The sequence below is a fragment of the Staurois parvus genome, unplaced genomic scaffold (genome assembly GCF_062004578.1).
Source record: "Staurois parvus isolate SC_StPar_1 unplaced genomic scaffold, SC_StPar_1.0 ptg000082l, whole genome shotgun sequence".
NCBI classification, from domain to species: Eukaryota; Metazoa; Chordata; class Amphibia; order Anura; family Ranidae; genus Staurois; species Staurois parvus.
The window spans coordinates 1-17,336 of record NW_028317878.1 but is presented as its reverse complement, the minus strand read 5'-3'; the positions used below and the strand labels follow the sequence as shown (position 1 = coordinate 17,336).

The following is a 17,336-nucleotide window of genomic DNA, read 5'->3' as shown; positions in this document are numbered from 1 at the left end:
ACATATTTACTTGTAAAAAAGGTTAAACTATTTATCAATTTTCTTTCCACCACAATTATGTCCCACTTTGTGTTGGTCTATCACATGAAAGACATTTACGTTTTTGGTTGTAACATGACAAAATGTGGAGAATTTCAAGGGGTATGAATACTTTTTCAAGGCACTGTAAATAGTTAATGCGTTTGTTAGCGATCACATGGTCGCACTGAGCCATGGGGAGCAGAAAAGAACTGTCAAGACCTGTGTAAAAAGGTGATGGAACTTTCTAAAGATGGAAAAGGATATAAAAAGATATCCAAAGCCTTGAATATGCCAGTCATACTATTCAATCACTTATTGATATGACCTACAGTCGAATATGAATCCCATATGTAATAAAAGAAATGTGTTTTACCTGCTAACTACTTCTTTAAAAATGGTATTGTAGATTGCCAATTCTCCAAGAGTATGCACACATATTTTAGCACAACCGTTACATGACCACAACATAACAGAGAATTTACCTTCTCAATAACAATGGGTATTGCTTCCAAGCTGCTGGGTCTGGCAGAGAATTTACTGTACAGTCGACAGGTTTCCACCTAAAATACAAAATAAAAAAGATTGGTACTTACCTTGACTACCTAAACCAGCCCTCAGTCAACTAAGGGGCACACAAACCCAATTCCAGGGAAAAAAATTATACTTGAGAATTTAACATACAGCAAATATTGCAATTTATTATATTTAATCCTAGAGAAAGAGGCAACAAAACATTCCTGAAGTATTTCGCTTAAAAGTTATGTAAGGAAGTGTAATGTATCTACTAGAGAACAGCTTGGGGGGGAGCATTAATTTTTTTATCCCATAAAACTCCAGAATGATATGCTTGACCTAAAAAGAGCAATATTCATTATCGGTCTCCCGTTTGAGGTATGTGAACTGATCTCAAGTACGCCAAATATAGGATTTTTTTAAAATATATATTTATTGAATTTTCACAGCAAGATACAAGAAACCTCACAAAATCCAAAAGGAAAAAAAAAAAATACTCAATGAACAATGCAGGGTCCCACAGGTCTCACAATAGTAACAGAACTGCCCCTCCTCCTCAGTTCCATTATAATCAGGAGGCGGAAGAGGAGTGTAGTTCATGGAAATGAGCTGGGCAGTATAGGCAAAAAGCACATGAAGTTAGGAGCTCACTGGATTCCTGGAAGGATCAACTGTTTTTGTCTAACACAGCCTTTTTCAACCAGGGTGCCCAGGCACCCAGGGTTGCCTTTAGATTTCTTCAGGGGTGCCTTGAAAATAAATGCCTAAAAATTGCTCAATAATTGTACACAAGCCAGCGGGTGGATCAAGCCTGCCTTATAGTTACACGTAAACCACAGGTTTTCATTAAGCACCATTACAACTTTCTAGTGGCCGGCAACATAATAACGAACGATGTCATCAGTTCATAAGGACATCAGGTACCTGTAGAGCATGCTTGCTTACCCCTACCCTGCTCTTCTTTGTGAGCATTGGGGACACACTAGCTGAGTGAGAGAAACTGAGGAATAAGAGAAACAATGGAATACTAGTCAGAACCAGCTTGCAAAAGTGTTTTTACTATGGAAGAATAAAATCACCTCTAACATTGGGTGTCCTACGTGTGCAAAAGGTTGTAAAACTCTCAGTTTTGTTTAAATGAAATACACGTCTGCACCTACTAAGTGCTACTGTATATTAAAAGTGACTGCTACTGTGCATGCTGCTGCTACCATCAATTGTGTTCCCATAATGTAACTTAAATAGAAATAAATAAAATGTGATGTAGTGCTGCTTGTGAAAAACTCACTGGACTGGGAGAGCAGTGATCGGCAACCAGGGCTCATTAAGTGGAAGATACACTGAGGGGCAACTGTTACTCATTGAAACGGTGGAACCCCAAGGACACCTTAACATCTACCATATGGGAGGAGGAGTGGATAGCCCCTAGTGGCCAAAGGAGATAGTGATCAGCTGTGGAGTTGTCTCAGTAAAACACGCAGTTCTACATGCGTTGGAGGCGAGTTCTGAGAGCACAGAAATGGCACCAATCAATGCATGGAATCAAGCTAAGCACGGATTCTCATTGTGGTGTTGAATTATGTTACATTTGGAATCATATAAAAACTTTACACTAATTTTTTTTTGGAGCACTTTGAGATCAGTTCACTTTGAGTGTAGTAATTGATGACACCTATATTAAATCATTATCATTTATTTAAGCATTATGAGCACTTTGTATTAAGTTCATTCACTTGGTTTGTTCAACCATGATGGATTGAGGTTTATTTCATATTCTGCAAGCAGCACTACATCACATTTTATTTATTTCTAGATTAGTTTAGTTTGTTTACATTTTGTAACGAGTGCCTTAAGATTGTACAGAATTTTAAAAGGTGACTCGAGATTGTGAAAAATTTTAAAGGGTTCCTTGACTGAAAAAAGTTTGAGAAACACTGGTCTAACAGATATAACAAAACATTTTCAATGGTAGATTTAACAAAGATAGCAAATAAGAGAATTGTAATGTTAGGTTTTACACACATTTTAATCTGGGCTCTCTGCAATTCACTGCAGTCAGAATCCCGATAGTATGTAAAATGGTCACTACAAACTTATCCTGAAGTATGTGCTGTATATTGTGCATCAATGATACTGAAAATTCCAAGGCAGGTCTGAATCTGATTGGTGGCTGTAAGATGCTTCTCAGTACTGACAGCCTTTCTGTATGAGACTAGTATTTTACTCTTTGACAGATCCCCTTCAAATAAGAGTGAAGTAAATTTGACTTCACAAAATCTATATCTGGTTTAATAAGCATGTAGCATGAACATAGATTTTGCACACACTATGTACCTGGGGAAACTCTTGAAATGCACCCATTGTTTCCTGGTTAGTATCAGAAGATCCACCTAAGACAATCAGAGGCCTAACAAAAAGAAATACAACAATGAAAACATTCAAAAGGAAAAAGTAACTTATATTCTGCATGCTCACTGAACCTATTACCCCTCTAACATCTACTGAAGAGCAGAGGACGGAATGAAATCTAGCCAAATAGGCCAGTACGTAAGAGAGCAAGATAACAGGAGGTGGTAGGAGGTCTTTTTTGCTCTTACTTCATTTACACGCAAGTTTTTAGTGACATTTGTAGGAAGTTGTCATAGAGAATACACCAATTTATATTACTTCAGTTGTACAGGATTGTGCATTTAAAATCGATTACAGACATTGGAGAAGGATGCCCAGCCTGGCTGTTTATGGTTGTTTGGAGAATGTGCCTGTTTATAGGCCCCTCCATGACACTTGGCAACTCTTCCAGGACGAGCATGCTGTACTTTATTTGATCAACGAATGGATTATCCTAGGCAATCATTATTGTTTTCCTGACACAGTCAGTGCCTCCATATTGCTGAGCCTCCCTCCTCTAAAGGCAAGAACATTCACATTGGTCGACCAACAAGTTGCATGCTTGCAAACACCTGGGATGTTGGTCACAGATATGGATAATCCTGACCTCATGCTCTATCAATATTCTTACACTGGAATCTGCCTTCAAAACAGTTACAAGGTGGTACTTGGTCCAGTCTAGTGCATCTTCACCCATCTGCCCCCAATACCCGTTTCTGAGGCTGTAATACTCCGGGAGACGTTCTACACATACGGTAGACATGCCGTATGCTCTCTCGGTTCTGGTCGAAGGTCCTTAAACTCCTCCATTCATTATTAACTTGCCCCTTCCCAAGGGACCTATGGTGTGTTCTTCTACACCTAAAACCCCCGGGCCTGTCAAAACACCAAATCATGTTGGCTACCCACGTACTATTGGCGGCTAACCAAACCATAGCAAAAGCCTGGAAACAACAGTTTACATCCTTCATGGAAGGTCATTTCTGCCTTGATGTCTTCCTGGTTAATGAAAAACTGTCTAGCATTCTTTCAGACACCCACGGGAGATTCCTTAAAACATGGCTCTCCCACAGGGATGTTTTATAATCTATGATGTGTTCCATGTATTTCTCGACTTGACTATATACTTGTATATTTCAAGCGCTATAACCCCCTTTGACATTGTCAGACACTAGGCTACAGGCATATAGTCCTTTCTTTGTCTCCTACACTGATTTATTCATACTATTTGGTTGAGGTTCTTGTTCTTTTGACATGTCATTTACATTGTCATCTACTACAGTTATGTTTCGTCTGGGCACGACCACTTTTGACTGTTACCTTCTATTGTTATGTTTCTGTTCGTACATAAGACAGTGGTTGAGTTTGTGTTTTGTAATATCAAAATTATTCAATAAAAGTTTATTGAAAAGGAAAAAAGTTGCATGTTTTTACAAGATCTATAGTTATAAAAAGGGACATTTAAAGACCAGGTCATGCATTCACAGCCAGCCACCAACTAATGTCTACGCTACAGGCATCTTTTTGGCTCAAACAAGTGGCAGACTCTACATTGCCTCTGAAAAGGACATGGAATGCATGGCTTTTACAGAGCTGGTTTAGAGACAGTTTACAGGCATTCAGGAAGTTATATTGCAGCCTTATAAAAGGCCTTTTTTTAAAATTCCCAATGGCATTTTACAATGAACTACCACATTCTAAGCTCCAAAGAGCAGGGCCTCCTAACCCTCTTGTACTGAACTGTATTGTTGCTTATATTGTAAAGCGCTGAGCAAACTGTTGGCGCTATATAAATCCTGTATAATAATAATCCTAACAGTGTTTGGAACACAACTGTGGTATGGTGACCTTTACATTTATTGGTTGAGTTTGACAAATGGTCACCCATTGAGTGCCTGTGAGAACTTAGCCTTAGTGTTAGCTACCATAGAATTAATTTTAAATCTTTGAATACATGCAGAAGCATCTTCATAAAATCATTCATCAAGGACAAGATTGATCATTGGAGGAGAGCAGGCAGAGTTTCTAACATAATTAGAGGACTGACCACTCTGTTACATAGCACATAGTTAGTCTGGTTGAAAAAAAATAAAAATACACAAGCACATCCAGTACAACCAATAACTGTTCTACTACTTAGTGTGGTCAGTTTTTGATAGGAAAGCAGAGGGACTGGCAGGTACACCAGGGATTTCACACAAAGGAAGTAATACAAGGAGAGCAGGATACTTTTTCATACAAGTACATGGTACAGCAGGCGAATATCAGGAATATGAAATGTAGGGTTTACATATTCTTTAAACAATGTTAGAAGATGCGTGAACTGTAAAACAGATTACCAGCAGTTCATATTAGAATTTGCCATCCCACTGAGGGTATTAATGAGACCGGGTCCAGACACCACAAGGCACACGGCAGGTCTGAAAAAGAAAAAACCTTTATTCAACAAATATTTATTATATGTGCAAGCCTGATGGAATATTTCATCTGCAAGCAGAAAGTGGTAAATATGAAATACTAATACGTCATTTACATTTTTACCTTATCAAAAGTTATGCTAACAATATATTAGTTGAAAAATCGTACTGCCATCATGCAATGACCGAATTTTGAATGATAAATTGTTCAATGGACACAAATGAATCAGTTTTTTGTTTGTTTTGTCACATATGCAGAGTACAAACAGTTTGATTTTTAATGGGTGAGAAACACATTAACCTGTTTATTTTTTTCAAATTTTTTCAACAGCAGATTCCATCCAGAACAAAGAGTGCAGCTAGATACATACAAAATATGTCCAGACATTAGACATACCATATGACCTCATAACAGTCACAATATAGATAAGGTAAGACATATTATAACTCCAGTACTGCAGAGTTCCCTCTTACATCAGATTTTCATAAACAATAAGAAGATAATGGACCTGGGAGACCCGACTTTGGGAAAGAAGTAATGTGGGTAATGCCGAGTAAAAACCATGTAACCACAGAAGAGAAAGAGAGAGAGAGGGAAAAAAAAAGGGGGGGGGGGAGGGGTGTAGGATTTGAGGGAAGAGGGTGCTATTTGAGAGACAAACAGGGGGACTGCTAGTGGAAATCACCTCAAAAGAGAAACTTCCCTTCCTCAGAATATTTGAATATGTTCCACAGCCTCCAAGTTTTGGAGTAGATCTCAAGTTGAGGAACAATACAAGATCTTTCATTTGGTTTAATTCCTCCACATTAACCTTTCAATTTATCGTCCATTTGGCAGAAGTTTATCAAGCTTTTACTTTGATTTTTCAGGTTCAAAGTCAATTTCCTATTTGTGGCCATTAACTGGACGAAAAACAAAGGAACTGTCCAAATGACTGATTTTCAAACAATTTTTCATCTAGTGTATAGTCACCATTGGTTTAAAAATATATATATTTTTATAAATCTCACCTGCCTGTAAGATATCCCACGGCTGATGCAGCATAGCATGCCTAAAGCAAGATACAAAACAGAAAAAATTATTTTTAGGTACTTAACTAGTCGATATTGAAATACTGCAGATCAGGTTATGAAAATCACAACTGTCTATTAGCAACTATTACGTTGGTATACAGCACCCTACTGATATCTCGAGCTTAGGTTTTAGAGGCTGCAGTGAAATAGGTACCCTTAACCCTTTGAGGACCGTAAGATTTTGGAATGCCAAGAGAATCAATTTTTTTTGTTTTTAAAGTTCATACACTTCAGTTGCTGTAACTAAGTCATTTCATGAAATAATTGGCAAAAGGCTAGATCCATTTGTTGTTTGTTGATAAGAACTAATATTTTGACTCAAACCAAAAAAAAAAAAAAAAAAAAAAAGAGTTTTAAGTTCTTATTCAGATGATACATGCAATTAGAAACATGGGACAAATACGTCCCTTGGTCCTCAAAGGGTTAAATATATACAGTGAGATTGTCTGAAAATTAGACGCTTTTGGATTAATATTTATCAACCAACATACACAGTACTAGGCAGGGGCATATGCCAAATCCATATGAGGCGCTCCTTAATTTACATTCTGAAGTCTGCACAAAATATGAAAATTGCTCACTTTTATCAAAGCAAACACTTGCTAAAGCATGGCCTGCACAACCAACAATAGCCCAAGCCAAGAACAAAGTGAATTGGTACCGAATTTAAAAAAAACGTATATCATAATGGTGGACTCCATGAAAAGTTTCTAAAAAGATTGGAACCCATAAATAACCTAATATCTTCCAACAGATTTTGATTGCTCACTATTGACCATTTAACCCCAACTCACCAAAATATTTCCTCGATGTTCCAAGGATTGAGGGGGAGTTTCTCCAGCTCCATGGTCCACTTCTTCACTTCCCCTCTGTACTCCTTCCCACCCTTGAACTTTGCCCCCCCAGTTCACCAGCAGCTTTCTGGGACATGTCACAGGTCCCAGAAGGCTGTGGGACCATTTACAAATTACAGCACGGCTCACGCATACAAAGTAGGAAGCCAGCAGTGAAGTCGCAAGCTGTCACAGTCAGCTTCCCACACTAACCGCTTAGGGACCGCCCACGGTACATCTACTACTGAAGGGCGGCCCATGTGCGCAGGATCACGTATATATATGTGATTCTGCATTTCCGATTAGGGGGCACACGCCCGCCCTATCCGCGTCGCTGATCACGGCCCTCGGTGTCAATCACCGGGTCCTGGCCAGTGATTATCGGCGATCACCTACAGGGAGAAATGCTGCATTGTTTACAGTGCAGCCCTCCTTCCTGTCAGTTTGGGCACACTGCTCAGGATTGGCTAGCACAGCCATCCCGATCAGTGTTCTATACAGTGAAGCACCCCCCCTGCCCCCTAGTAAAACACTCCCATCACACAGTTAACCCTATGATCGCCCCCAAATGTTAACCCCTTCCTGCCCAGTGCCAGCAGTACAGTGTCAGTGCTTTTTTTTTTTAGCACTGATCACTGTATTGGTGTCACTAGAGATGTCAGTGACACCAAGTCAGTTTCCCCCCCAGTGTCAGCATGTCTGCCACAGTCCCAATATAAGTCGCTGATCGCCACCATAAGTCGCTGATCGCTGCCATTAGTAGTATATATAAAAAAAAATTCCAGTATCTATACCGCCATTTGTAAACGCTATAAAAAAAACTTTCAAGTAAACCAATTAATTTACACGTATTTGGATTGTTTTTCTTTAGCAAAGACGTCGCAGAATACATTTTGGCCTAAATAGATTACAAAATGTGATTTTTAAATGTTTTTACTGGACACGTTTTATAGCAAAAAGTCCAAAATATTGGTTTTTTTCCTCAAAATTTTTGGTCTTTTTTTAATCGTGCAAAAAAATTCAAAAAATGCACAGGTGATCAAAGACCACCGAAAGAAAGCTCAATTCGTACGGAAAAAAAGAACTTAAATTTCATTTGAGTGCGGCGGTGCATGATCGCACAATTGTCAGTTAAAGTAACGTAGCGCCGTAACTCAAACTGCTTCTTTAACTGCTTCCTGACCGCCCTATAGCAGAAATACTGCAACACGGCGACACGTGTGCGCAAAATCAAGTATATATACGTGATTCGCGTTCCTGTGGTTTTCATGCCCCTCCCAGATAGCGTCAGATTGAATGGTGCCAATCATCTCTATAGTCTAAGAAATCGCAAGCTATGAGCATTTCATCACTTCAGTTTCGCAGGATATAAACAGCGCCATTTGTAAATTGGGAAAGCATCTGATCACACCGATCTTGGTGAGATTAGATAATGTAAGGGCAGAGGAGATATCTAGAGTCTGATAGAATCCAGATTTCTTAAAGAATATATGACAATGCCCATTGAAGTTATAGGGAATATTTACATTCCCTGTGATAGCATTAAAAGTAATCCAAATGGGGAGAAAAAAAAAAAAAAAAAAAGAAGGACAGTGAAAAATAATTAAAAAAAAATCAATTAGAAAAAAAAAAACAAAAACACAGAAGCACCCTTACCCCCATGAGCGTGCACGAGCGTTGATCCTGTGCCGGTATCTAAACAGTGGTTATGCCATGCATGTGAGGTATCCCTGTGAAAGTCAGATCAAGGGCAGTAATTCTAGCACTAGTGAATCTAAAATGGTAGCTATACATTTGCAATGCTTTTAAAGCATTGCCTATGTATATTAAAAATGTATACCGTTTGTCGCCATTGCACGCGGCATGCGCAGTTTTAAAGCATGTCAACTTTGGTATCCATTTACTCGGCATACCATCATCTTTTATATTTTACCAAATACCTGGCCAATATATTGTGTTTTTGTGCAATAAAAGTAAAAAATTTTATTTTTTTTTAAAAAATTAGCATTTTTTAATATCGCTGCGCAAGTACTATGTGACATAAAAAGTTGCAGCACCCATCATTTTATTCACTAGGGTGTCTGCTTTAAAAACATATATAATGTTTGGGGGTTTAAATTAATTTCCTAGCAAACAAATACTGATTTTTTTCATGTGAACAAAAAGTGTCAGAAAAGACTTGATCTTCAGGTGGTTAGAAGAGTGAGTGATGTATGGCATAAACTTCTAATGCTGGGCATAGAAAGCCCCCACCCCCCAAAACGACCCCTTTTTGGAAAGTAGACACCCCAAACTATTTGCTGAGAGGCATGTTGAATCAATAGCAGAATTTATTTTTTTACCACAAGTTTTTGTACAAAAAGTGACAAAAAGTTTATTATTATTAGTAATTATTTATTGCTCACACATACCATGGGTATACGTGGAATTACTCCCCAAAATATATTCTGCTACTTCTCCCGAGTATGGAGGTACCACATGTGAGAGACTTTTTGGCAGTCTAGCCAAGTACAGGACCCCAAAATCCAATAAGCACCTTCAGGCTTTTAAAAGGGCTTTATTTCCTCGTTACACTTCCTGACTATCTATCACAGTTTCGGAGGCCCTGAAATGCCAAGATAGCACAAAACCACCCCAAATTATCCCTTTTTGGAAAGTAGACACTCCAAGGAATTTGATAAAAAGCACGGTAAGTATTTTGCAGATCTCGTTTGTGGCCACAAGTTTTTTGAAAACGAAGAAAGAAAACAAAAACATATTTTTTCTTTTCTTTTTGTATATTTCAAAACCTTGTGAGAAAAAATGAGATCTGCAAAATACTCACCATGCCTCTTTTTAAATTCCTTGGGGTGTCTACTTTCCAAAAAGGGGTCATTTGGGGGGGTTTGGTGCTATCCTGACATTTCAGGGCCTCCGAAACTGTGATAGGTATTGAGGAAGTGAAATGAGGAAGTTACGCACCTTCAGGCTTTCAAAGTGGTCATTGGATTTCAGGCTCCTGTATGTGGCTAGGCTCCCAAAAAGTTCCACACATGTGGTATCACCATACTTGGCAGAAGTAGCAGAATGTATTTTTGGGTGTAATTCTACATATACCCATGGCTTGTGTAAGAAATATATCAATTTAAATGACAACTTTGTGTAAAAAAAAAAGTTTGTCATTTTCCAAAAACTTGTGTAAAAAAAAAAAAATGAATCTTCCATGGACTCAATATGCATCTCAGCAGATAGCTTAGAGTGTCTACTTTCTGAAAAGGGGTAATTTGGGGGCGTTTGTACTATCCTGGTATTTTAGCACCTCAAGAAATGTGATGAACAGTCAAAGTACAAGCTGTGTAAATTCCATTATCTATACCATAGTTTGTAGACGCTATAACTTTCACACAAAGCAATAAATATACACTTACTGGGATTTTTTTAACCAATAACATGTAGCAGAATACATTTAGGCCTATATTTATGATGAAATTTGAGTTTTTTGGATATATTTTATTACTGAATTGAGAAATTATCGTTTATTTTTCAAAATATTTTTTTTGAAATATTTTTTGTTTACAGCGCAAAAAAAAAAAAAAAAAAAAAAAAAAAAAGGAGTGCAGGTGATCAAATACCACTGAAAGAAAGCTCTATTTGTGTGAAAAAAGAACATAAATTTAATTTATGTACTGTATTGCATGACCATGCAATTGTCAGTTAAACTAGCGCAGCGCTGTGTTGCAAAAAATGGCGGAAATTGCAGTATCTATACCATAGTTTGTAGAAGCTATAACTATCACACAAAGCAATCAATATACACTTATTGGGAATTTTTTATCAAAAACTTGTAGCAGAATACATTTTGGCCTAACTTTGAGTTTACTATATATTTTTTATAGCCGAAAGTAAAAACTATAGTTTTTCTTCAAAACTTTCTGTCTTTTGTTGTTTATAGCACGAAAAATAAAAAGCGCACAGGTGATCAAATAGCACCAAAAGAAAGCTCTATTTGTGTGAAAAAAAAAAAAGGAGGTAAATTTAGTTTGGGTACATCATTGCATGACTGCGCAATTATCAGTTGAAATAGTGCAGCGCCGAATAGCAAAAATAGGCCTGGTCATTAAGGGGGGTAAATCCTCTGGAGGGCAAATGGCTAAAGATGTTGGCGCTTGGAACCCTGAGACTAATGAAGATCTAGACTGGGTGAGGATGGCCCTGGATCCCTGGACAGGCAAGTGTCTTTTTATTAAAAGTCAGCAGCTTCAGGATTTGTAGCTGCTGACTTTTAATTTTTTTTCCTCCAGAGTGAAGAACCTCATTAAGAATACATAGTGGAAGATAATTTTTTTTTTTAAACCAGAGTTTAGAGTCACTTGAATGTATCACATATATGACCAATCCAACTGACGTGGCCATAATGTGAATTTGGTTAGTAATGTTAGTGGCCTGTAACTGTACTCGTGGCCAATGGTAGGTCACCTATTGTCTTAGTATTCAGCTATTGTTTTGTAATTTGTGAAAAACTTCAAAATGAAATGAGAGTATAAATACTCCATAAATGTATTGAAATTAAAAAAACGCAACTGTCCATTACTCTCCTACTAAAATGGCATCTAAAGTAGACAAAATGGGATAAATGACATCAGAAAAACATGTATTGAGGCTAGCAAGGGTCTGCAGGGAGACTGTCATTCACTAGGCTGACTTGAGGAAAGGGTTGAAAAACACTTTTCATTAGCACTGTAGTCAAGGTGGGCGGTAAGTAACAAACATATTAATAAGGTTCTGTGTCATCCACTGTGGGCGTTTGCATATTAGAGCAATCATCTGTATTGTGAAATCCTGTTTCTGCAATGTGTTCTGCTATAGGACTCCCATGATCAGTGCCTGTGTGAGGTTCTTTGATCTCGAAGCCCACTGTGGACCCTCACCTGTCAAATACAAGGTGCCTGGCAAATCACGCCAATTCAAGTTATGCAGAGCTGGAATTACTATGACTCGGCTTTTGTATGCTTGTAGCATGTAAATTACAGAACAATAGTATTCCCATATTTTTCTTATTACAGGTTTTTCTTAAGAGCTCGTTTATGCTTGCTTGACTTTAACACACTAAAGAGCCTATCGCTTCAACATGTGTTCTTGATGCTTCAGTGATGATTTTTTTAAAGCTTAATAAAGTTTGTCAAATGCCCTGTGTGTGTGTTGATTTTATATTTGTTATAAAGGGGCCCAGTAGAACATTGGCTCAGTAGTACCCTCACTCGACAGGTCCTCAACTTATTAGTTTCCTCGTTCAGCAGATCCTGTGCTTATGCAGGCCATACATGGGTGGAATTCCAAACAATTTTTTGTCCGAAAATCGAAAACGTTGTTCGCTTGGTAATCTGCTGGTACCATCAATGATTTAGAAAATCCGCCGACCATGTCATAAAGTTCACCCCATATAACAGATGAAACTTCTGTTCCTTCCAGGCCACGGCTCATGCGCATATTCTTTTCAGAAAAACAATCGTACGATTTCACCATCATGGAGTCAAAAATTGGTCGTTTTTCACGAATTTTCCAACATGTCCGATCACCAAAAAGGGGAGGAACCATGGAAAACGGCCAGTGCCATTGACCCACTAACAGAGCGAACATCAGCCAATTATTCTTAGGTCGAATTTTGATCCATGTATGGCCGGCATCAGTAGTAATCCTGGCTCTGCTGAACCCCCGCTCAGTAGTTACCAACAGCTCTGCTGACCAACAACCCCCCCCCCCCCCCCTTCCCTGCTCAGTAGTTACCAACAGCTCAGCTGACCCCCCCCGCTCAGTAGTTACCAACAGCTCTGCTGCTGCTGACACCCCCCCCCCGCTTAGTACTTACCAACAACTCTGCTGCAGCCTCCCCCCGCTCAGTAGTTACCAACAGCTCTGCTGACCCCCCCCCCCCCCCCCCCGCTCAACAGCCAACAGCTCTGACGCAACCCCCCCCCCCCAGCTCAGTAGTAACCAACAGGTCAGCTGACCCCCCTGCTTAGTAGTTACCAACAGCTCTGCTGAACCCCCACACAGTAGTTACCAACAGCCCTGCTGACCCCCCCTCTTAGTAGTTACCAACAGCTCTGCTGACCCCCCCCCCCCCTCAGTAGTTACCAACAGCTCTGCTGACCCCCCCGTCTCAGTAGTTACCAACAGCTCTGCTGACTCCCCCCCCTCAGTAGTTACCAACAGCTCTGCTGACTCCCCCCCCTCAGTAGTTACCACAGCTCAGCTGACCCCCCTCTCAGTAGTTACCAACAGCTCAGCTGACCCCCCTCTCAGTAGTTACCAACAGCTCAGCTGACCCCCTCTCAGTAGTTACCAACAGCTCTGCTCATCCTCTAGTTTGCCGATCCTCCTTTCTCTCTGATCCCCATTCACCTCTTGCTATATTGCTGTTCACCATGTGTGACATTGCTAGTGTTTCCTGCTTCGGTCCCCCATCTCTGCTGATCCTCTGCTGCACAGTCCTCTCACTTTCTGCTTATAGTGTTCCCCTGTTGCACACCATGTGTGCCATCTGCTAGTTGATTTGCTCCAGTCCTGACCCTGCTCACCTTCCAACTGCTCCATGCTGCACACCAGATGTGATGACTGCACCAGACACTTCCAGAATATATACACATGACCTGGACATGACTGCTGATGATGTCTTTCAGGTTCACTTGCTGGTTTCTAACTGCATCCTGGGATATTCCATACCTGCAATACCTCCAAAGCAAAGCTAATTCTGAATAGGAGCCTCTCAAAAGCTGCAGGTACTTTACGTTAAGCTTTGTCATAGACTTCTATGGAGCTTTTGAGACACTTTGAAGCACCAAGAATGCAACATGGGGTACAATCTTTCAAACAAAGCAATTTTATTCTATTTAGTGACAAATTCCTCCAGCCATGTAGCACAGATGATGGAAGGGACTTGGCTGAAGGAGAAATATAAAGCCATGAAAGACTACCCGTAGCTTGTTAAAGTATACTGCTAAATTAATTCCGACTATTCATTAGATGGATTTTGAATAGGAATAACAAAAAGCAGACATTTGAAACTGGAGAAGAACCAGAGATCTCTGTGTTGAAATTTAACCATGGACTTGCTGTAATCACCATGCCACTGGTGACCGACGGGCTTTCTTGAACAGATAAAGGTAAAATAGGACACGTGTTGCTTTCTTCTGCATTTACCTGCCTTTGGCAAGTAGTCAAGTGCAGCATAGAGAACAATTTTTATGGAAGTCTCTGTCTTATTCTTTGCTCAGAACCATTAACTGGATGAAGCAGTGGTGAAAAGTGAACACCGGCCTGCTCACACAGTATGCACCAAGAATATATTTTATAAAATCTTACTTTGAACTCTGGGGAAAATCCTCAATTACCACTTGAAGTGGGGTTCTCCAAGCACTGCAAGGGATAAATGCTCATTTGTCTAGGAGGCTATTAAAGAGCAGTTACACTTACCTTATCTCTTGCTCCAACAGGCAACCTACAGAAGAGAGGGAACCTGGAGCAAAGGACAATGTTGGGACAGTGGGGAAATGATGTAAAAATTAGATTTAGACTAGAGGGGGATTTACTAAAACTGGAACAGACAGAATCTGGAGTAGCTGCGCACAGGAAACAATAAGCTTCTATCTTCAGCTTGTTCAGTTCAATTAAAAAATAAATAAAAGAAGATAAAAGCTGATTCGTTACCATGCACAGCTGCTCCAGATTTGTTTCCCCCTTGATAAAGTCACGTGACTAGTGACAAAACGCGTCGGGGAAGAGTGTGCGGATGACGTCACGACATTGCCATTCATCGGGATAGCGGCTTGTAGTACTCTAACAAATGGTTCTTGTAACAACATTACAGCAGGCAATAGCATTCCTTAAGTGGTCCCGTGCTTTGCCTTGCATTATATTACGGACCGTGTCCGTTTTGAGCTTGTACAGGACTCTGCTGCTGAGATGATACTGCCATCTAGTGTTTAATCAGTACATCACTGGATCTTCATCACACCTGGTGCGAAATACACCTCCGGAACGTGAGTGTATTTCATATGTTTTAATTGATGAATAAAAATTTAAAAGGATAAAGCATGTCGAGTTCTTTTTAATGAGGAATATGCCTGATACAAAGACGCTCATCAGGAAGGAGCTTACTTTGGAGTCTTCATTCAGCAAGCTGATCTTCTGAGTCCATATGGGGCCCAAAAGTGCAGTTAGACCGTAACATTGTAAAATGTGAGGTCACACTGCATGAGGTGAGCAGATATATGGTGGAGGATGTCTTTGCACGGGAATTGATGACAGATGCACATATTTTTCGTTATCCAAAGGAGGGTTCACTGAATGAACACTTTATTGATTGAACTTGACTTTTTGAATGACTTTTGAGTCATACTTAAAATATTCTTTATTTTTTGTGTGGTATATTTTTTTTTTTTTAATTTCAATAATATTTTTTCTACAATTTTTTTTTATATTTTTATTTCTTCACTTTGTTTTTTGGTTATATAATGGTTTGTACCATTGTTTCATGTAGCGCAGCATTTTTTCACTTCACATTATGATTGTATAATTTGCCCCACTGAGACATGGGTTGTGTGCCCTAGCGGCTACAGCATTTAATTGTAATTTTTTTTCAATTTATTTTTAAATTAGACCCATTACTGAAGGGGGGGGGGGTAATTAGAATTAGACCCATTACTGGGGGGGGGGGGTGGAATTAACCCATTACTGGGGGGGGGGCAAATTAGACCCATTATGGGGGGGGGGGGGAATTAGACCCATTACTGGGGGGGGGGGGGCAAATTAGACCTATTACTAGGGGGGCCCCAAATTGGACCCATTATTAGGGGGGGCCCAAATTAGACCCAATTCTAAGATTCTAAGGGGGAAGATTAGGCCCATTGCTAGTACATTAGTTTGCTGTACTTACTGCTTGCTCATTTCTCATGCCGACATATTTGATTCCAGCTATTTGTGCAGCAATAGCGATCTCAATCACAGGGACCCCAACAATACCGAACATGTACTTCACATTCTGAAAATAGAAACAAAAAATGAATAGCAAATGGTTATAATTTAGTGTTCCATTTCTTGAGACGTTTCTTTATCATAGTATATCTGTAGAATGACGAGACACGACAGCTTATCAATATAATGTATGTTCCCCATCACAGCATTCCTATTTTTATTATTTCCTATTTACACAATTATTTGTGCCGAGCTGCTTTTCTTCCCCATACAAATTAATGACAAGGCAAAAAGCAACTCCTTGAGCAACTAAAAAGACAAATCAAAATTGAGGCAAGGAAAAGCGTTTCAGAAAAATCTAAAACATACTGAATGTGACTTGCTTCTGAACTTCATTCTTGTGTACACACAATTGATTCCAGCACCCCATGCATGTCCTTGTGAATCAATGGTACACACAAAATCCCATGCACTTGGTAGCGGGTTCAAGGGTCACAACTAGGGCTCCATCCAGGCTTTCATAGATGGCACTCACCGTGCTGCCCTCAAAGGACTGGGGAAATCCAAGAACACTGTAACCAATAAAGAGGGCGCACTGGCCTAGTACATTATCCTTAAAATATGATTTGATTTTTATACAAATGGTATTATGCTCACAAAAGATGAGTAAGACAAAGGCTCATCATAAAACACCACCACCATCCAGTCCACCCACAGTACATTACGTCCCATCACAGGGTGAATGGACATCCAACAGACTAACGCATTTCGAGGACCTGCCTCTTCCTCAGAGCCAACCTCTGGGTCTGAGGAAGAGGCAAGTCCTCGAAATGCGTTAGCCTGTTGGAGGTCCATTTACCCTGTGATAGGACAGAATGTATTGTGGACTGGATGGTGGTGTTCTATGATGAGCCTTACTCGTCTTTTGTGAGTAGAATACCATTTTATAAAAATAAAATCATATTTTGTATTTCAATGGTTTTTATTAATTTTAAACAGTATAAAAACAGAGGCAACAAAACACACCCACATAAAATCATATTTTAAAAGGATAATGCACTAGGTCAGTGCACCCTCTTTTCTGGTTACAATGTCCTCGTAAATATAACAAGCAACTCCTTAACCCCAGGTTCACACC

The 17,336-nt window shown here is 39.5% G+C and overlaps 1 protein-coding gene across 1 annotated transcript in view; it reads right to left on the bottom strand.

Moving 5' to 3' along the window:
* Positions 1–16,263, bottom strand: part of HACL1 (2-hydroxyacyl-CoA lyase 1) — a 44,742-nt gene extending 28,479 nt beyond the window's left edge. The window contains exons 1-5 of the mRNA XM_089669870.1: positions 16,161–16,263; positions 6,351–6,391; positions 5,262–5,342; positions 2,869–2,941; positions 504–581 (exon numbers count right to left, since the gene is read on the bottom strand). Of these exons, the coding sequence (XP_089525996.1) occupies positions 504–581; positions 2,869–2,941; positions 5,262–5,342; positions 6,351–6,391; positions 16,161–16,253 (366 nt within the window). The 5' untranslated portion in view covers positions 16,254–16,263. The remainder of the gene's footprint in view (positions 1–503; positions 582–2,868; positions 2,942–5,261; positions 5,343–6,350; positions 6,392–16,160) is intronic.
* Between the last annotated feature and the right edge of the window lie 1,073 nt (positions 16,264–17,336).